This window comes from Cupressus sempervirens, chromosome 2, assembly GCF_028749045.1.
Source record: "Cupressus sempervirens isolate cs-2001-9-10 chromosome 2, ASM2874904v1, whole genome shotgun sequence".
NCBI lineage: Eukaryota > Viridiplantae > Streptophyta > Pinopsida > Cupressales > Cupressaceae > Cupressus > Cupressus sempervirens.
Window position 1 is genome coordinate 119,266,970 of NC_143119.1, and position 22,810 is coordinate 119,289,779.

Genomic DNA, 22,810 nt, shown 5'->3' on the forward strand with positions numbered 1-22,810 from the left:
TAGAAGGAACATTAATTGGACCAAATACATCTGAATGGATTAAATCCAAAATACATGAGGACTTATGAGAACTCGAGTAAAACTGAATGAAATTTTTCTTACCATAGATACAATGCTCACAAAAACCAAATTCAAGATTGCAGTCATTCAACCCATCAACAAGGTTCTTACTTTTCAAGGTTTGCAGACCCTTCTCACCTATGTGGCCAAGTCTCTAGTGCCATAACATGGTGTAGGCAACTTTGATTCGGTAGACAAAGCACCCTTGGGTACCTAGAAACTATGACCATCTATTGAAAGAGAAACTCTCTCCTTTTCCAACTAAGTAGTCTATTTTACAATCTTATCAGAAGTACTATTGCACTCAATTGTGCATGCATCAAGTAGGTACAATGTACCCAATATGCTTCCCCTTGCTATCACCATAGCACCTCTCACCAATTTTACACCTACTTTAGAAAACTGTACATGCACACCTGCATCTATTAGCTTACTGACAAATAATAAATTCCTCGCTAGTCCAGGGATATGCAAGACACCATCAAATCTTCTAATTCTAGCATCAAAAAATTTTACATGTATACTTCCACAACCAAAAATATCAAGAATTGAGTTATCACCCAAATACACCTTACCACCATCAAAATTTTCATACTTACTAAACCAGTTTCTATTAGGAGCCATGTGGAAAGATGCACCTAAGTCTATTATCCATGCATTTATACCTACACGAGTGGCCAAGGTTGCAATGAAAGCATCTCCATCTTCCTTTTTAGACTCAGAATCATAATCTTGCTTCTTCTTCTTCTTTTTCTTCTCCTCTTTGTAGTCCTTTTGGAAGTGTCCAGGTTTGCCACAATTCTAGCAGATTGCCTTGGACTTACCAGGAGATTTTGATCTCCCCTTATTCTTGGACTTAGAACGGCCATGCTACTTTTCATTCTTGCCTTTTTCTTTTGGTCTTCCTTGAACACTCAAAGCCTCTTTGGCATTTAGAGAGACCTTCCTTCTCATCTCCTTGGAAAGTAGAGAACCAACAACGTCATCTATCTTCAAGACAATTGAAGTGCTTCCTATGGCCATAACAAGTTTGTCCCATGAGTTTGGGAACAAACATAGCAAGATTTGGCACCTTTCTTCTTCAACCATTGGCACCCCTACTAAGGTCAACTGAGTCACCAACATGTTAAAGCTTTATAGATGCTCAAAAATTTGTCCACCTTCTTCCATTCTCAAGGAATACAAATTCTTCCTTAAAAAAATATTGTTTCTAAGTAATTTTACTTGATAGATCTCACTTAGCTTCTTCCAAATCTTCTTCACAATAGGTTCTTCATGGACATTAATCATAATTGAGTCTACATGACACAATCTGATGAGACCTTTAGCTTTTCCGTCTGTCACATCATACTGTGTGGCCAAAGTTAGATCTACAGACCTCAACTTCTTCTTATCAATTGCATCCCATAGATCCTGATCATTCAATAGATCTTCCATCTTCGGCTTCCACATCTCAAAGTTTGTGCTAGAAAACTTTTCAACATCAATTCTCCCCAACATGCTTGCCATCTTTGTAATCCTGCAACACAGAAATGAAATACTCAGCACAAGCTCCCACTCAAACCTTGATTAGCTCAAAAAACCTTGTACCCAACAACTAGAACCAAAACTAGCTAGGCTTTGATATCACTTGTAAGAAAGCAAAGGTGTGTGAAATCACTTCCTACACTAATCATTGAGAGAACGATTATCTAAATTCAACTAACTATTGCAAAGATCTCAAGAAATGCATAATGATATAATCAAAATAACAATGAATGCATAACACAATGATTACCATGGGGAAACCCTTCTAGGAAAAAAACCCCACCCCTCCAAAACCTACATAATGTATTATCAAACTAAGATGATTACAATACACTTGCAATGCAAGTTCATACAGGAGCGCATAACCACAACTCAAACTCAAAGAGACTTCTTCTAGCATCCAGTCTTACAAACTAAACTCAATGACCCAAACACCTCCCCAAGCCCTCCTTTTATAGTGATTTTACAAACTAGAAATCACTTGTGGTTTTACAAAACCATGGGCAAAACTACCATGCCACATGTTACCCATTTTTGACATTTACATTTCCAAGATAGAAAAAAAAATAGGTTAAAATAGTAATCCCGTCCATAATTTTGTCTCTTAGTTTAGACCCCTATAAAAATCATAAAACAAGCTAACTATGTTCTAAAAATGACCCTCCTATATTCTACTATGGATAAGGCACCTTTTGGTATTTTTATACAATCTTTTCCAAGATATAAACAAGTGGAAAACTTCCACAAATAAATTCTAGAATTTTCTAGAAAAAGATTGCAAAGTTGAGACACATATTTTGAATAGATCAAAGGTTGGATCTGGGTGATTTGTTGTAGAGGATCTTGGAAGATGCCTCCAAGAAGATTGGAACCTAGGAAAATTGATGATCTCAGTGATGTTGTGGAAGAAAGGATCCCAGAGAAGGTTAAAACATATTTTAGATCTGAAATGGATGAGGTTAAAGCCAATTTCAAATCTGAGATGGCATTGATGAAGAGTGACATGATTGCTGAAATTATGAGTGCTTTTGGTGGTGTACCTAGGCATGTAGGTACTAAATATGGTTATGAGAAAGTTGTTGAAGACTTTGAAATTATTGAACCAAGTGATGAGGACAAAACTGATCATGCAAAGACACCTATTGGAACTAGGGTTGGTCAGTTTTCTAGACCTAGATCTCAGTGAAATTGAAGCATAAGATGGAGGTCTAATTTCTCAAGTACTTTGACTCCTATAGACCTGATTGATTAGAATCATGAATTAGAAGACTACTTTGAGCTTGAGGATATTGATGATCCACTTAGAGTTAGGTTGGCACAAACTAAGTTGAAAGGACATGTTGCTCTTTGGTGGAAAGAACTACAAAGAGATAGAGAAGAGGAAGGTGAAATGAAGATCACTAGATGGAACTTGATGGTAACTAAGTTGAAGTTAAGCTCATTCCTGCTAATTATGAACTTGACTTGTTCAAAGGGTTGCAGAATTTTTAACAAAAAGATATGACTATTAAGTATTATACCAAGGAGTTCTACAAGTTGACAATTTGGTCTAGGCATAGAGAATTGTCAAAGGAGAAGGTAGCTTGATACATTAATGGTTTGAGATTCAATATCCAAGATGAGGTTGGTATGTTGAAGATTGATTCAGTTGAGGATGCTTATCAGTATGCCTTGAAGGAAGAAGATGAGTTGAAGAGGAAAAGTCAAGGTAGTTCCAGAGGGAAGAAGTAGGATAGCTTAGAAAAAGCTAAACCAAGTAAAGAAGATGAATCATAACCTGTTGCTCAAAAGAGAAGGACGGGTAGAGGTGAGTTTAAGGGTACTTGCTACAAATGTGGAGAAGTAGGGCATAGGTTTTATGAATTTCTTAAAGCTGGTGACAGAAGAAATGATGTTGTGAGTGAGGTTGAAGTCCAAGACAATCAATCTGAGCAAGGAGAGAGTTTGCTAGCTTGGCGAGTACTGATTGGTCAAAAGACAATGGAATCTTATCAGAGGACTAAAGGGTTCAGGACTTGTTAGAAGTCTCGTGGAAAAGTCTGCAAAGTAATTGCGGATGGTGGTAGTATGGATAACCTTGTTGCTGAGGAGATAGTTTAGAAACTTGGTTTGAAGAGAGTGAGACATCCTTATCCTTATAGGATTGGCTGGTTTCAAGGTGAGTATGCTTTGTAAGTGAGGGAGTAGTGCCTTATTGATTTCCAAATCGGGCAGTATAAGGATCAAATGTTGTGTGATATTGTGGACATGAATAGTTTTCATTTGTTGCTTGGTAGATCTTAGCAAATATGATTGCAGGGTTGTGCATGATTGTGTCAAGAATGTGTTTACAATTGTGAAAGGTGGCAGGAAGCATTCTATGATTCCTTTACAAAATGAAGAGCTTGGTAGAAGGAACCTAAGTATTGGTAGCCAAGTTGAGTTGAAGGATTCTAAGAGGGTTAAAGATCAGTGTGGAAGACAGACCAGTGGAACATCGAGGATGAATGTGAAGAAGCAGAAGAAGGTCAAGAGAAAGAGTGTACAAGTTGAGGACTTGGAGGATATGTATGTGAAGAACCAATTTGAGATTTATGTGTTGAATCCTAGAAGATGTTATTCCAGCTTTTGAGAACATATTTTTAAACTTGGGGTGTCTGATGCAAGAGCATCCTTGGTTAGCTAGCAATCCTACATGTTGGAGGTATTTTGGCTTTGGAGTTATGGACTCGGTCACCAAAGGAGTGGTGCTCAGTTGTTATTGGATGTAGTGTTGGCCGAGGTGTTCCATCATTGAATGGCTTTGTCACTCAAGGAGCTCGAAATCTGTTGTTTCTCAGAAGTCTTTGTTGTGCTCGGCATGTATTAGTTTCTTAGCACCTATGGAACTTGGCAATGCTTGTGGGAGCTTGGCAGCACTTGTGGGCTTGCTAACACTCAACAATGTGGCTTGCAGGATGGAGTTCTTGCAAATTTCCTCAAACGTTTTGGTGCATTTAATGCATGTAGTGTGTGATCATGGTGTGGATCAATCTGAGAGTTTGTGTGGACCTATTTGGATCTTGGTTGTCTCTCCTATGTGCATTTGATTTTTGTTGTAATCCTTCTAAGGAATTTTTGGTATTTAATATATGTTGGAGGCTGACTTGTGGCTCAACATGTATTTAGTGTAAGGCTTTATTTAATTTGTAGCTTACTAGGCTAACTTGTGGCTTAGTTGAGTATAAGTAGGGGGTCTTGTGGAGTCTTTGGGGTAGTGATTCATCCAGCTTGGAGAAGAGGATGAAGTGGAGGAGCAAACTTTGTAGAGATAGTAGTTGAGGCTTGGTAAACTAGGAGATTCCTTGGTGGGCTTGCGGACACAAGTTGAGATTTCCTTGAGGTTTTCTACTAGAGTGTGAATCTGGACTAGCTAGGTTTAGTTTTGATTTGGATCTTGAGGGATCTTGTTGAACTGTTACTTTCTCTGCATTTGGTCGTAACCAAGAAGGCCTTGCATCGACACATTGCATGTAATCAGTTATTTTATGAATAAAGAGTTGTGATTTGGTATCTGATCTTGCATTATTGTTATGTTTCCAATCTATGGTTATTTGTTGGGGGTCTAGAACATCTCCTTTGGAGATTCTCCTACCTTGCACTACATCAATAGTATATTTAGGCCTACATGTAGATCAATTCCAAGATATGGTGGGACCTATCACCTCCCTTTTTACTCTCACTTTCACCAAGAATGGTGATTTGTCCATGCAAGAACTGCAATGTATTTTGACACATTAAAGTTTATATCCATAGATCAAGAGAGTTTTGATAGAAAAAGGAGAAGGTCTCACTTGAAATTTCTCAAAGAATAATGGTCCTCTAAGAGTTTTGTTGATCCATAGAAAAAGATTACCATAAAAGCATATGATGAAGAGGAACACTCAACTAAAAGATTGACTATATTGCCTATCAACGTAGGACCTAAAACAAAGGATGTGGTTTTCCAAGTTCTTGATATTGCCTTAACTTATAGCATCCTTGTTGGAAGAGCATGGATTCGTGCAATGCAAGCTATATCCTTTGCATATCATCAATGCATAAAATTTCTTCATAATGGTACTAAGATTACCATACTAGGAGATCCAAATTATTTTTTATATTGCAATAACTTAAATCTTCATATTGAATCCATTGTTCCTAGTAATCATGAAACTCCTCCCTCTCAAGAATATGTTAACCTTGAGTCCTTAAAAACATCCACCTTCGAATCTAGAGAACTTGAGATCAAAATACAACTAAAAGAACAAGGGGTGAGAGAATGGACCCTAAATTGTGCTCTTTGCATTGAAAAACTATATTTGCCTCCTCAAGTCTATGGAAAACCACAAATGGCTGAAACAATATCAAATACCACAACCCCTCAAATTTCTAAAATTGGGGAACCTTGCATGATGAAACAAAAGAATCTATCCTAAGATGATTGCACAAAGATGAAGATACAAAGAAGGAACAAGCTGAGAAACCTGAAATCAAGATACTTGTTGAGTAGTAAGGAAAAGAACTTAAGATCATAGAAATATATGGTTATGATGGTCATAGACCTCTTGATTTACAAAAACAAGGCAAACTTGAACTAATAAAACCTAATGGTGGATGTAAATTTATTGTCTTAGGTTATCATATGCAAAAAGATAAGAGCTCAACTAATAAGGGCAACTTGAGTGAGGTAGGAGAATCTTCTAATACACACAAACTGAAGAGTAGGATATCATTGACAACTATGATGATTTCACTAATATCTATGACTATGACAACATCTGCACCCTTAAACTTATTCATAATCTTGAGCCTAGAATCCTAATCATTTATTCCTTGTTCACCCAACTCTTATTGATTTGGACCAATAAGACCATCACAATTGAACATTTTTCAAAAAATGAACTAAAATTAAAATTTCTCTAAGCATGGGGAACCACAGAGTTGGTTTTACCATAGAACTTAACAACACAAATTACTCTAGAGAATGTGTCAACCCTTTCAATTGCAAAATAATTCAAAGTATAAATAGATCTTCTAGCAAAAACCACTGTGTGATGCTATTAGACTCAGAAAGGTTCAATAAAGGAAAGGTTATGAAGGTGAAAATCTCTCTAAGGCACCTAAAGATGGAAGAATTGACAAACTTTCCCTAGCATCATATCATGAGAAGTTGACTATTTTAGTGGAGAAAAAAATAGATAAAATTTGGTGTTGAAGAGAAACCAAGAATTACTCATTGAGCTAAATCATTAATCTCTCAAGGAAGAGAAACATATGTACAATTTACAAGGAAAGATAGATCAATTTTGCTCGGTCCTATCAATTTTGCTTGGTCCTATGTAGACATGTTGGGTATTGATCCTAATTAAGTCAATAGGCTTATATTGGGAGCTTTGCTCCCAGATTTTATAAATATTTGCCTAAAAATTGTCAACCTCTTGCCAAAAAATAATTCAGGTTATTTTGAATTCTTTTTCGATTATTTTAATTTCCTTTCATTTCTCTTTTATTTCATTTAAATAACTTTCTATTATTATATACTTAAGTGATTTGAAGTTTCTAATTGTGAGGACCACTTTCTAATATAATTTTAAATTTGGCATGTTTCTAATTGTAGTAGCAAAAACATGCAACAACTAGTAATATAACTTTTAGTCTAATGATGTTATATCGACTTCTTTGTTAATGTCATTCATATTGTTGTATTGTATTGTATTTTTCTTTTATTATTATTTATATTTGAATAATTGTAATTATCATTATCATTTAAAAATTATAGTTTAAGTTTTTAAATTGTATAATAATTAATTGAAAAAAAAATCAATAGTATCACCAATCTTTATGGCTATCTTTAAAATAGAAACCAAAAAGAAATGGATGTTAGAAATTTCTAATTTCATCACCTTTCTCAATGATTCCATTGTATATTGAAGTTTCCTATTTTGAAAAAAAAATCCTTTAAAGATGGAGTTTCTAAATGTATCGATTAATTTGTGTACATCTCTCACCCCTAGCTTCTTTGAAAATGTTATAGGATAGAGTGCAAGGCCAAGACAAAGACTATATGTCAAATGGATGAATTGCTTGCAATATTTTACTCTCCATTTTGTCATGATATGGTAGCTTAAAGATGTTCATAAAAATAATATTTTATGCATAACTTCACATTTGTATCTATTATGTGACTTTACTTGCTAAACACAATTTGAATTGTAATAATGAAGATCTAACAAACTTTGTTTATATTCTTAACAATAATCACTCTGCATGCAAGTAGCTAGTGATTTGTCAACTGACCTATTGAATATGAATTTGTTATATATTTTCATAGTCCTCTACAATCTCATGGAAACTAGGACTTTGTATTGCTTCATCTAATGGAGAAATGCAGTTTATGGCTCTTAATTTTACCAAGATGAATTGATTACATACCGATGCTTTTTTAAAATTATAAATCAGTATAATTGGGTGCCATTATAGTTCTTAAGGTAATTTTTCCTTCTTAGTTTTATAATTTTCATTGGATTTTTAATGTAATCTTTTTTTGTTAGAAGAAATAAATATAACAACATCCTTCACTTGTCTAAAATCTACATGCAATACATCTATAAAAATATATTTAGCTAAATCATATATCCCTATTTTGTCCTCTCATTCCAAATCTAATTTTTTTTAAAAAATTGTAATCCTCTAAAAGATGTGTGAAATCTTTACTCCCCTTAAATTTTTTGTATAGATGTTATTAGATAGTAAAATCTTAGTCTTGTGTCTACTACAAGGGAAAATTATAAATTATAAATTTAAAGGCACATGTATTTAAAAATAGGCAGCATAGAAAAGACTAACAACTTTGAAAGTGTTCCATTTTGTGACTACCTTTAATCATGTATTGGTTTTTTCTCTATGGACTTGAATGATTTGTCTACCGCTTGTTTGTACTCTGAGTATGGTCTAATATAAAACAATAGGAAAATCCACATCCTACTATTGAATTGCCAACTTTATGTACTATAAAACTAGAATGATCTAAAATGTAGTATATAAAAGAATAAAAATTGGCATCAGAATGAATTATTATAGCTGAAGTCAACCACCGGCAAGACTCATACATATGTATGAACGAAAGAAAGAAAAAAGTTTGTACATATTGTTTTCTTTGATCTTGGAATAGAGTATGCATTGATTTTATGTATAGATAATATGGCCATGTTAGCTTGTAGGATAGTGGAGTCAGTAGTCACTTAGGAATGTCTTCGTAGCATGCACACATGGGAAATAAGGAAGCTCGAAATATATTAGAGTCAAAGGATATATATATATAAGTTAGAGCATCTAAAGTACCTATATTTTCTTACCCATTCGTTTCAGCCCTACCCATAACAACAATCACAAGCTGCTAAGAAATATATGAGAAACCTTATCATTGAACTTTTTCGTGATGATGAGAAAAATTGAATGAAACAACTTGATAATTGAATCAGCTTCACTAAGGCTTCTTAGTTGAATGTCCTTGTCAGTACTAATTAGCAACATAAAATCATCTCATAAGCAATTTCAAAATCCTATCAACTACCTAGCAATCTTCGGATGTTGTCACAGAATTCTCATGGTTTATGCTATCATGCACTATGATCAATAATATCCAAGGCTCAAAGATGTGATGGACACAAAAATGTGTGTGATACTCTGTATACAATTGTATAGATTTCTTGAAGGAATACACAAACCATGGCTTGCAAAACTTGTCATATTCAAGAATAACATTGCTTGAGAAATTGTTCTTCTATGAAACAATATTTGGTTAGGTCTGACATGAGACAATAGGAAAATTCATATACCATAGTTGAATTGCCCTATATACAAGATCTGATTCAACAATGTGCCCTATATGGCTCTCAAAATATTACATGAACACGCAGAATACAACCCATGGATCCAAATCTAACTCCACTAAAACAAAAAAAATTCACAGAGTCATGCTTCTTTAATATAGGAAGCTAAGACTGGAGGTTAAGCTAACAATAATCTAGATAGACAAATAAGGCAAGCAAACATGATAAGATATTAGTTTAATGGGAAGATATCAACACTATGATACCGACATGATGATACAAAATCAGGGCTTCCACCTATTGAGTATTCCAAACTTTGTCAAACCCAATCCAATTTATCATAAGATTAAATTAAATTTTATGATGCTCCATGCACTACTGTCCTACAAAATAAATTTATATATTTTACTATCATGTTACTCTACACTTGAATATTGATACACATTACAAAAATATATTTTTACAAACATTCCAATTTCCTTTTATTACATTGCTTTACAATTTCAAAATGTCATATTACCTACAAATTATCATTCTACAATGTAATAACATGTTACACTAAACATATCACTTCTATCAACCTCTTGTTACACATACAAAAACGTGCAACTGCTAGTTTAGTTATGCATCACTTTTCTTTTCCACCAAGGGAAAACCTTGTCAAAACAAATTTGATAAAAATACACCTATGTGTTTCTCTATTAGTGAAGGTTGAGTTCCAAGTTGCTAGATGTTGGATTCATAAGACTTGTTGATTATGCTTGCTAGATTTCAAATATAGTACTGGTTTCAAAATCTAATGGGAATGTTCATTGTTGCATTGATTCCAGGGAACTAAATAGATCTTGTCCTAAAGATGATTTTTCACTTCCAAATATTGACATAATAGTTGACTTGACAGAAAGATGAGACATGCATCCCTCATGGATGGTTTTTTGGGTTGCAATCAAATTAAAGTTGCTCCTTAGCATCAGAACAGGATAGCATTCACTTGCCCTTGGGGAACTTTCTGTTGGAATGTGATGCATTTTAGGTTAAAAAATTCTAGAGCCAATTATCAACAGGCAATGACCACAATATTTCATGACATGATGCATACATATTTGTAGGATTGTGTATATGACTTACTGGGAAAATCCTACACTAGAGAGGTCCATTTAGAAATCATGGATAAGATATTCATAAGATTGGAGCAATACAGGGTCCAATTGAATTCAAAGAAATTTTTCTTTGAGGTAACTTTCAAGAAATGTACTAGAGTACAGGACAAAGTATTAGAACCAAGCTGAACCTCGAATCTAAAGTTGACCAATAACTCACTTCATTCCATTGACAAAATACTAGAACCATAATGAGCCTAGACTCTAAAGTTGGGATTGGTAACTTACTTCATTTCATTTGGGCTGCAATTGCATTGCATGTGACAATGGCCACTAATAGGCTAATAGCATAGCTCCCATGAGCTGCAAGTACACTACTATTTAAAGAAAAATTCAATTCACTCAACAAAGAGGTTGCAAGCAAGACATATTGACAAATAGACAAATGTCTATGATAAACAACATATATTCATTGCATTGATCCAAATGCTTTTATTCATGAATACATGAATATAAAGGTTCTAAATGCAAAATGCATTTTTGAAGATCTTTTTAAATTCTCATATTTTACTCATATTTTGATTAAAAATGAAACAAGCTCCCAATACTCTCATCCATACTATATAAAGGTCCGCTATTTGATTAAAATGGCAAAATTTGACAGATACTAGAGTTGATAAGTAGAATATATTTTCCATAGAGAGAAATTTTGATATTTCTATGAGGATTCAATTGTGCAGCTTTTGAATCAAACTCGTTAACCCATGTTTCATGAGTAGTGGTCTACAAGAAACCATCTCTCATGAAAATGAATAGAACACTCAACACTCATTGCATATGGGTGATACTCACATAGGTGAAGCACGAGGACTTCTCACGAGGTCATCTATCCTACTACTACTCCATCTCAAGTGCACTTAACTATGGAATTTCCTCCATTGTTTAGCCCACTTTTCTTGTAACCCCATTTGTAAAACCCTTAACAAGTATTGTGCCTTATGAGTCGTTAATTATAAATCCCCTTAAGCTCATCAATTGATAAGTATGAGATATTTTCCAACAAATCAAATTTTGATATTGTTTTTATTAGGAAAATGGGTTTTGAAAGGGCCTTGGAGAAAAATACATCCTACAAACCAAGCAAAAGATATACAATACATTCCACAATAGAAAATGAGGCAAAGATGCAACAAACATAAACAAAGAAGGGAGTAACTCACAACCCCCACAAACACTAATTGGCAGTCAAAGAAAGAAAATTAAATCACCTGAGCACCCAATGACCAAAACTAGGTAACATTGTTAAGGCTTCCCCTTAACCCCCAATTTTTGGGAGTTAGTTAGGAGCATTGTTCAAGAATGAGAGAGAAATTTCTTTGGATGTTTACCTTTAATAGTGATCCATCCCTCTTCAATCTTGGCAGCCACAGAATTCCAAGCAAGTGAATCAACAAATAAATTAGAATCTGAATGGACAGGGTTAGCAGAAGAACCAAATCCGTCTATCACAATGTTTTGGATAGGGCCAGCATCCTTAACCTTCCCCCCAAGATCCTCCAAAGCAACCAAACCCTCAACAAACTATACAAGACCAATGTTCAGATTAGAGAAGACAATAGAGGCACCAACAACATAACCAACCAAAGGAGCATCAAAAACCAACTGACCCAAGCTTGCCTCCGACAGCTAACCAGAAGGGGACAACATCTCCATCTTGTTGCTGACCAACAACAATATTAACTAACGGGATATTTGTATTCGAAACAACCTTGACCACCATGTAATGCTTCCTTAAAGCATCTTCCCACCAAGAGGAGGGTTTCTTGTATTTGAGTTTATCATCCTCACACTTTGTCGTAGCATGCCCTATCTTAAATCATTCTTTGCATCTAAACAAGAGGCCTTCATAATCTAAAGGTTGAATCCAAGTTCCAATAGGACTGCAAAGTTTAATCTCTATCGGAAGGGCTTTAGAAGCATCTATATCAACAAGAATCCTAGCATAGGTAGAATGCATTATGTCTAATCTACCATTAAGAAATCACCTAAAGCATCACCAACTTCCTCAAGAACATAGCCATTCCAAAGATGAAGAGGGAGGTTAGGAATTCATACCCAAATAGGCATCTTAGAAAAGGACTTAGAAGAAGGGTTAAAATCCTTATGCCAAGGCTTAAACATCAAAGTGAATTGGTTTTCCAATGTGAACAAATGATCACATAGAATGGTTCGCCTATCCTCCGCATTATCGAATATGAAAATAAAAAACCTTTTACCAGAAGAAAAATATGAATAGAATTAGAGATATATAGATCCCAGTGTTGAGAAATCCAAATGTGATGCCCTTTGAGACTAGGCCAAAAACCCCTAACTAGGTAAATCACAACATCCTCCTCAAGGGCCAAAGTCCTTTGCTCAATATATACAAATGTTTCCTTGTCCAAGTTGATTGCAATAGATCAGTAGGTGGGAAAGGGATTAACAGAAGACAACTTTGAGGCAGCCTCCAAATCCCTACCCTGATCCACAGACTCAGTGTAAGAAGTCCTATTTGTACCCCCCATCACAAGTGCAACCACCTTCCAAGCCACAACTTCTTGCAGAATTCCCTCATGAGTAACAAAGTAAGAGACAGGAACCCCCTTTTGAAAACCTCCCTCCTAAGATTTAATCAACCTAGAGGTTAGGTCATTTAGTGTTGAAGAAGATATTGGGGAGCCATAAAAGAAGTGATGCAAGGAGTTCGGAGAGTCATAAATTTTGACTCAGATCTGGGTTTTCTTAGATTTTTCTAGGTTTTTTTCAAAATCCATAGTTGAGGTGGATTCCAACTTAGCTAACTCTATTGGGGTCGTTTCGATTTATTTTTCAAGAGACAAAAATTCCATCTTGAGCTCTAAATTTCAATTTTAAAATATCTTGGGTGTTTTTTTTATTTTTCTACTTTGTAATAACTTCGAAATTTCTTTCTAAATTTTGGAGATTAGTTGGCAATTCACCTTTATGATTTAACGGGTAGATATAGGAAACTTCAAAATTGTTTTTGGAGGTTTTTTAGAAGTTACCAAAAATGGGATTTTTTCTAGTTGTCAAAATCTGCCAAATTTGAAAATTTCTTGTTTTCTCTTTTTGGAGTCAGTTGTTTTAATAGAGTTAGAGATCCATGTAGAAGCAGTTTCAGTAATGAACAATTCAAAGTTTGAATCTATATTGGGTTTCATTATGAATTTATTAAGTTTTTTGTGAGTTGAGATCAGTGTGCTACATCATTTGGTACTACAGCCACAAGATGGCTAGGAGAGGAAGAGGAAGAGGAGGCATTGCCCAATTTCAAAGAATCATACTGGACTTGCAAAGGCAAATTGAGGAGCTTACTGAAAGAGTTGATAATCAAAGAACACGAAATGATAATGTATTGGAAGAAGAAACAGATGAAGGAAGTAGTGATCGAATAGCACGAATGAGCTACGAAGACAGAGTCCTAAGGGCTTTAGAAGGAAAGAATGATGGTATCAAAATTGAAGTCTCAGACTATGCCAGTAGTCTTCAAGCAGAAGAATTGATAGATTGGTTAAACGAGATGAGTAAATTTTTTGACTGGAAGCCTAGGACAGAGGAAAAAAAGATGAAGTTTGCATGCACAAAATTAAAAGGTCAAATGATTTGGTGGGATCATCTCCAAAAGGAGCGGGTGAAGATAAACAAGGACAAGATCAAGACATGGAGTAAGATGGAAAAGAAATTGAGGGAAAAATTCTTGCCTATAGATTATTCTCAAACTCTATTTCATAGGTTCTAAAATCTGAAGCAAAACTTATCTTATGTGCAAGAATACACAAATGAATTCTACAAGTTATTCATGTGTATAGAACATCAAGAAGATGATGAGCAGATGGTAGCTAGGTATACAAATGGTTTAAAATTCACCATCCAAGATGAGTTGAGTATGCACCATGTCAATAGTATGGAAGAGGCCTATTAGTCGGCTCTAAAGGTTGAAGAGAAACAGAATAGACAATATAACCAGAGGAATAGAGGAGAATGAAGAGGCACATCAAACTCTTTTCGAGGAAGTTCCAGTTATGGTCGAGGAGACTCATCCTTGGGATTTGATAAAGCAATAGATACTCAACAAGAACCCCAAAACCTAGACAAGAGGAAAGGCTTTTCAAAGAGGTCAAAGCTATGGTAGCAAAAGAGGATGGGAAAATCAAAGAAGGCCTTTTGTTTGTTTCAGATGTGGTGAGGAAGGACACAGGACTTTCGAATGCTCAAACTATAACATGCCAGAAAGAATGCAAGGAGGACAAACTAGAGTGAACTTGATGCAAACAGAAGAAGAGGAGAAAGAAGTCTCACTAGACGTAGGAGAAAATCTCATGATGAGGAAGTCAATGATCATCCCAAAAGAGGACAAAACTCCTGCAAATAACTCTGAGAATTCATGGCTGCGAACTAACATCTTCAAAACCAAGTGCACTTCAGGTGGAAAGGTATGTCAAATTATTATTGATGGGAGTAGTTGTGAGAATATGGTGTCTAGAGAAATGGTAGAGAAACTAGGTTTACAATGTGAAAAGCACCCTCATCCCTATCATATTGCACTGTTTAAGAAAGGAAATGAAGTCACTATTGATAAAAGATGTTTAGTAAGCTTTACCATAAGAAAGTTCTATAAAGATGAGATATGGTGTGATGTTATCCCTATGGATGCTTGTCATATATTATTGAGGAGACCATGATAGTATGACAAGAAGGTCACACATGATGGCAAGAGAAATACATACACATTTTGGAAGGATGGCTCAAAAGTGGTTCTATTACCACTTAAGGATGAAAGGAAGAGTGAAGCCATGTTGTCTGCAAAAGAAGTTGCCAAGGAAATGAAGGTGACAGGGTGATGTTATGCTTTGGTAGTGAAAAGGAAAGAAGACTAGGAGAACCCAATACCACCTGATGCAATGAAGGTATTAGAGGAATTTTCTAATGTTGTGCTTGATGAATTACCAGATGGTCTACCACCAAAGAGGGATATCCAACACCGCATTGATCTTATCCCTAGAGTCACCCTACCTAATCAAGCAACCTATCGAATGAATCCAACCCAACATGTAGAGCTAAATAAACAGGTCACGGAACTCCTATAGAAGGGCTTGGTTAGAGAAAGCATGAGCCCATGTGTAGTACTAGCGTTGTTGACTCCAAAAAAAGATGATACATGGAGGATGTGCACTGACAATAGAGCAATTAATAAGATTACCATTAAGTACCGATTTCTTATTCCTCATATCAAGGACATGATGGATGAATTAGTAGGTGCCAAGTACTTCAGCAAGATTGATCTTCGAAGTGGTTATCACTAGATTCGTATTCAAGAAGGGGATGAATGGAAGACAACTTTCAAAACAAAGGATGGTTTGTACGAATGGATGGTTATGCCCTTCGGACTTTCTAATGCACCAAGCACATTCATGTGATTGATGAATGTTGTATTGTGACCTTATATTGGTAAGTTTGTGGTTGTTTATTTTGATGACATCTTGATTTTTAGCAAGAACAGAGAATAACACTTGCAACACTTGAAAGTTATCTTGGTTGTACTAAGAGCAGAGGGACTCTATGCAAATTTAAAGAAGTGCAGATTCATGCAAACTAGCTTAACCTTTTTAGGATTTGTCATTTCTAGAGATGGTATTCAAATGGACCCAGAGAAGATCAGAGCAATTCTCGAATGGCCTACTCCTACAAACATAACAGCGGTAAGGAGTTTAGCCACTTTCTATCAAAAGTTTATCAAGAATTTTAGTAGCATTGTAGCACCTATAATAGATTGCACAAAGGGAAGGGATTTTGCCTGGACAGCAGATACAGAAGAAAGTTTCAAGTTTTTAAAGGAGAAGGTAACTACAACTTCCAAATTTTGACAAAGTTTTTGACGTAGAATGTGATGCCTCCCACATTGGAATAGGTGATGTTCTTAGTCAAGTAGGTAATCCTGTAGTCTTTTTTAGTGAAAAACTCAATGATACAAGGAAAAATTACTCCACCTATGATCTGGAATTCTATGCCATTGTTCAAGCACTACGCCATTGGAGACACTACTTAGTGCCACAAGAGTTTGTGCTATTTACTGATCACCTTGCTTTGAAATACATCAACACCCAAAATAAGTTGAATACACGGCATGCAAAGTGGGTCACTTTTTTATAGGGATACACCTTTGTTTTGAAGCATAAGTCTAGGAAGCAAAATCAAGTTGTTGATGCCTTGAGCAAGCGTACTTCTCTACTAACCACAATGGCAACCGAAGTCATTGGATTTGATACTATTAAAACATTATATGCTACTGATGATGATTTTTTGGAAATTGTGGAACAATTGAATGGTTCAATCCCATCCTTAGTGATCGCACAAGAGCCAGCAAAAATCACATGACCCCTAACACATGCAAACGTAGACAAAGGCCTAATAGGGAGAACCATAGCAGAGGAACCTGCATTAACAATAGGCCCAACACCAACTAAGATCGTCCCCACAGTATCCAAAACCCTCAAGCTCACACATGAGTTTGAAATTGTCATCTGAAACCCTCGCACAATAGCTCATAAATGAGTTCTAACCTTATGTTGATGATCAATCTAGGGTTGCTATGTTGGATATTGGTCCAAATTGTGATATTGTTATCAAGATTCAACTATCTAGTTTTTGAGTAAAACTCATAGGCACATATATCATGAGTAGTGGTTCGCAAGAGCCATCTCTCATGAGAATGAATGGAACACTTAGCACCCATTGCATTTACGTGATGGCCATAGAGGTGAAGCACTAGAACTTCACAGGGGATCACCCATCCCAACACTAATCCACTTCAAAAATGTTTAAATACGAAGTTTCCTTCATTGTTAAGCCCACTTTGCCAACAAACACATTTGCAAAACCTTCAACAAGTGTTGTGCATTATGAATCATTCATTATAAAACCCCTTAAGCTCATCAATTGATAAGTATGATATGTTTTCCACAAATATTGCTATCAAGATTCAATTGTGCAATTTTTGAGTCAAACTCATCAACCCATGTCTTGTGAGTAATAGTTTACGGGAACCCATCTCTCATAAGAATGAATGAAACACTTAGCACACATTGTATCTAGGTGATGCTCATAGACGTGAAGCATAAAGGCTTTCTAAGAGGACACCCATCCTAATACTACTCCAACTCAAGTGCCCTTAACTATGGAATTTCCTCCATTGTTAAATCTAGTTTGTTTGCAACCCCATTTGCAAAACCTTTAGTAAGAGTTGTGTCTTATGAACTATTCATTATAATGCCCCTTAAGCTCATCAATTAATAAGTAGGAAATTTTTTCCATAGTAAGTCAAATTGTGATATTGTCTCGAGATTCAACTATGTAATTTTTGAGTCAAACTCATTGACCCATTTTCATGAGTAGTATTTCAGACGAGCCCATCTCTCATGAGAATGAATGGAACACTTAGCACTTATTGCATCTAGGTGATGCTTATAAAAGTAAAGCCCAAGGTCTTCCCAAAAGGTCACTTGTCTCAATACTACTCCACCTCAAGCATGCCTAATTATAGAGTTTCCTATATGAATCAATGAACTTGACTGAAAAATTACACAATTGGATTCCAATATATCACAAATATTAGAATTAATAATGCATTTTTTGCTACTGAATTTTAACTTTCAATTCCACGAGTTAGTACTTCGAATTTTGGTATGCATTGTTTATGGAAAACTACAATCCATTTATAGCTTAGAGAAGGGCGTGATATTTCAAACCTTCGTTCACGAGTGCAACGTTGGACTGGAGTCATATCAGAAAGTGTGAAATAGATCACAAAAAAATAGTCAATTGCCATATCATCTGGTGATAATAATATACAGCATAAAAGTACACTTTACAAGGCTCATACTCGTCATTAAAACTGAGCCAGATATCCAGTACCCCAAATAAGGTGGTGAGAACAAACGAAGTGGTATTAGTAAGAGCAAGGTAGGGGAAGAGCAGCCTTTACGAGATGTATTATCATTTAGTTAAGAAATGTTGAGATGTATTATCATTTAGTTAAGAAATGTTGACTTTCTCTAAAGGCTGGAGCTGACTATATCAGCTCAACATACATCCTGATTGTGTTTATTAGTCAGATTGGCTTGAAAATGGTAACTGATTTTAGCTCCATAATTCAAATACATGCATGAATGACAAAGATTATTAGTCGAACTAGTTATAACTTATGTTCATTCTCCTATTCTTTAGATATGTTTCTCAAGGTCTTGAGCTTTTCATGAAGCTCTTCGGAGAAAACTACCTATTCTTCCAAAGCATTTCTAGTGATTCAGTAGGCTGAAGAGCACAAATCTCCTGGATCTCTGTTCTCGGTAAGATTCACAGCTTGTGAAAAATACCATTATTAACACAAAAAGTACTGACGTTTGAGAGTTGGAAAAATAATATCACATAAAAAATGAGAATGACAAAACAATGACAGGCTTAAGTTGCCAGAAAAGGATAGAATCCTACCTATCCTGAGAGAGATACCCTGCTTTAACAAGTAAATCAAACCTAATCATTGCCAAGGTACCAAATACAAGTTGCCATTAACCTCAGTGAGCAATTATCAGGTCCAGGTAATCTTGAAAGCTGGCTTGTACCGAGTCTTATATTTGGTGGTAAAAAGAATTGGAAAGCAGAATGTGTACTTAGTGCAACTTTGCAAGATTTGAGTTCTTGGCTCAAATAACATGTGAATTCAACTTATATGGATGACCCAGGAACAGCTTGGAAGTACGTAGACAACATTAAGAAACTATTTTCCAGAAGATCTAATTAACTGGGACCATTTTATTATTTACCTTACTGGCATATGTCTGTAACGAACAGGTTCTCAGGCAGTTTTTGCTATTTTTTTTCCTAAATTTAAAGCTCCTCTCAGTGTTCCAGACTTTCATTAATAGGCCCAAATGACTTTACTTTCTCAAATGTCATTGACGTACTGCAAAGTCTGATATTGCAATCAGTACAATAGTGTCAACTGTTGATATTCTTAGTTACCGTTGATATTCTTAGTTACACGTCAAGCTTTTTAGTTTTTTCATGTTAGAAATGGCAAATTGCTGTGAAGATATTTATTTCTTGTCCAAAAAAAGTTTTGAAAGCCTTCTTTTCACTCACTGTAAATACCAAGTGTAAAGATTGAATACAGTGACATATCTACACATTTTTCCTTAAAACAATAAATTGGTGTTTGGATATGACCTCTTGCATATCACTGTGCCTATCCAAATAAAGCCTGAATCTGGCACCAGAATACCCAAGCCGTATCAAGATACGGCAGTGTAGAGGATATGCAGTAATGCACCCATAGGGTATCTGTACCTATATAAGTATTAGATACGCCCAATGTAAATCAGACAGGAGTGACACATACAATATGGTAAATTAGTTGTTGCCTCATGTCAGAACAGGGCGTGACCGATTCAATTATAATACAGTCATGCTTTATCTTAATGCGAAACCCAAATTTAGACATAATTCCCATTACTGCTTAGGATCTTCCATTCTGGGAAAACAGCTACAGAACAATTAGGAAACCTTTTATCATCTTATTTGGAAGCTTACATAAAGTGGGTAGTGGAAATTCAATGGAAAAATTGAAGCAAGTACATGGGCCTGTGACCCACCATATTTTAGATATGTACCTCATCAAAGAATAATGAATACACCTGAAACTTTCCTGTTAACAGGCTTTTGAGGGATCATCCTCGTCATGGTGGTGAGAAGAAGATTAATTGGGACCTGTCAGATCCAGGATGGATAAAGATCAATTTTAACAGAGCATTCAAAAGAATCCTGGTCCCTCCAGAATTGGAGCTGTTGCAAGGAGTGAAGACAGTAGCATCATAGCGCGAGTGGCAAAAAGAGTTGCAGATGGAACTAACAATCAGACTGAATGTCTTGCTGCAGTTGAAGCAACTTTGCTTTGGCTTAAGGGAAGCCCACAAGATTCACCTCCAAGGGTTCACAATTGGTAGTGAACAGAATAGCAAAAGGGGAGATGGACATGCGGTACTTGAACAATTATATTAAGCAAATTCAAATCTTGCGGGAAAATGTGGAGGAATAGAATTTCATTCCATACATCGGGACAGATCCCTGCTTTCGAAAGGCCGATCACGGTGAAGCGGTTGCGCAATGTGCTCTCGTTCGATGATGAGGTCTTTTGGGAGGCAATGCAGCCGATGTTTGGGAAAAATATTTGGTGCATGAGTGGAGGCCCTGGTCAAATCTTGACATATCGTCCCTGTTTTTGCCATTGGCATTAATGGTTGTGGATTCAGAGGTTGACGTCTTGGGTGTGGCAAGAAAGTGTCTGGAGGGGAAATGGGGATTTGGTTTGGAGGACGTGGTGAACAGGGCAAAAATTAGAGTCGGGTTGCCCTTAGCGCTGTGGTTTATTTGGGGGTTTTTTGTGATGTAATTTTCTATGTTGTAACATTCGTATGGGTAGATGTATTAGGCTGATGCTGGTTTTTGCTCATTGGCCACTTGATGGCTTAACAAATATATGTACTCCTAATTTCTATAAATACAAACTATTGAATTACCAATTTAAAAAAATACACCTGAAACCTTTAAAGCCAATCCAATGAGACAAGCAAAGGAAGCCTGGAAAACCTGGGGCAGAGGGTATTTTGTTCAGCAGTTTTCTCACGGAAGGAAAGTCACAGCAGGCGTCGCCATGTCTGCTCGTCTCACCCAATCCAAAACCCTAACATTCAAGGCCTCTCTCCCCAAAGTACCAGTGGTGTTAACAACAAGCTTCTTGGCCTGCGGCGTATCATAGTCACAGCAGCCATTGTAGCCCTCCACCAGATTCCTCAGCGCTTCCCAGGAGCCGGGTTTATGCCAGGACGGACTCCCCCGTGCTCGATCCTCCAACCTCCTCCTCCACTCGTCTTCATTCTCAGCCCTGCATTCAACGACGAGCAAACGGGCGCCGTGTTTTTCAGCGAGAGCCGCTTCTTCGTGGAAGAGATGAGGGCGAGATAGCGGGGAATCCACAATGACGCTGGTGCCGCATTTGATCTGGGTGTCGGCCATTTTCCATATGACCGCGTGGGAAAGATCATTGAGGAGGGCCGATGCGACCAGAGAGTGAAGGGGAAGAGTGGAATCGCGAACATCGTCCTTGTCGAGAAGAGCCCATTTAAGGGATTTGGCAAGAAATTGGGCAACGCTGGACTTGCCGCTGCCCGGATGTCCCTTCATGGCAACCAGTGATACCAATTGCCATTCACTTGCCATCTCTGCTTCTGCTTAATTTGATTGTGTTAGATAGTTTAATGGTACAGTGCATTTTAGTTGGGCAGCTGAGATCGGTCTTCCCCATTTTAGATGTGAGATGAGTAGATAGACAATCTCCCGGTTAAGGTGGGAAGATTGGGAAGATTTCTATAGCGAAAGAGTGGTTGAAATTCAATGGAACTCGTCACTAGGTTTTAGTTTGTGTAATATGCAAGGATATTTGTATATTTGTATTATTTAATTGAAGATACAAGATTGCACAAAACTATAATTTTCTCGATCAATGTCTACAATATAAGAATTTTCTTGATCAATGTCTACAATATAAGAATGATATTGAACATAGAAAAGAAAGTTTAGAATTCCGAAAGGTGTAATAATTCTTGATGTGTCAAATGAAGTTGAATGAGTTTGCATTTCTAATTGTAGCATATTCATGTGATACTAGATATATGAATTTTGGACAATATTAGTATATTTGATGGAGCTAAAGAAGGAAAAGTGCATTGGTGTTTTTTAATGGTATAAAATAACATTAATAGATCTAAATAACATATTTTATTTGATAATAATCTCAATTTTTACAAGATTTTCTAATAATTTATAATATGTATAGAGACAAATATTATGAAAAAAATAATAAAAGAAAGAGGGAGGGAGGGAAAAACTTTAAAGTTGAAAATCATTGGAGTGGTCTTTTATTGTTCACCTCTTTTATGTTCATTTGAAGTGAATGTCACACTTCATCCTCTTGTCAATATTGAAATGATCGTCTACCCTTGTGTAACCATCATTTCTAAATTATGTGTAGTATTGTTGAGTAATTGAATTCTCATTTTGAAAGCTTTGTTCGTCAAATGTACTTCAATTATAAATAGCCACACAAGTCCCTCTATAGTAATTGATAATGGGTGAAAACCATGAGCCAATAAACTGCAAATTTTCTCCTTTATTGAAATC

The 22,810-nt window shown here is 36.0% G+C and overlaps 1 protein-coding gene across 1 annotated transcript; it reads right to left on the reverse strand.

Annotated features, from left to right (window-relative positions):
• Positions 1-816: 816 nt before the first annotated feature.
• Positions 817-21,963, reverse strand: LOC149571304 (uncharacterized). Its single transcript, XM_089812853.1, has 2 exons — positions 21,221-21,963; positions 817-1,579 (listed from the first exon to the last, which is right to left on the reverse strand). Exon 1 carries the CDS (start codon positions 21,848-21,850, stop codon positions 21,254-21,256), a length of 597 nt encoding a protein of 198 aa, XP_089668979.1. The 5' UTR covers positions 21,851-21,963; the 3' UTR covers positions 817-1,579; positions 21,221-21,253.
• Positions 21,964-22,810: the final 847 nt, after the last annotated feature.

Excerpts from the sequence above, each read along its gene's own strand:
- LOC149571304 (XM_089812853.1), bottom strand. The coding sequence starts at position 21,850 with ATGGCAAGTGAATGGCAATTGGTATCACTGGTTGCCATGAAGGGACAT.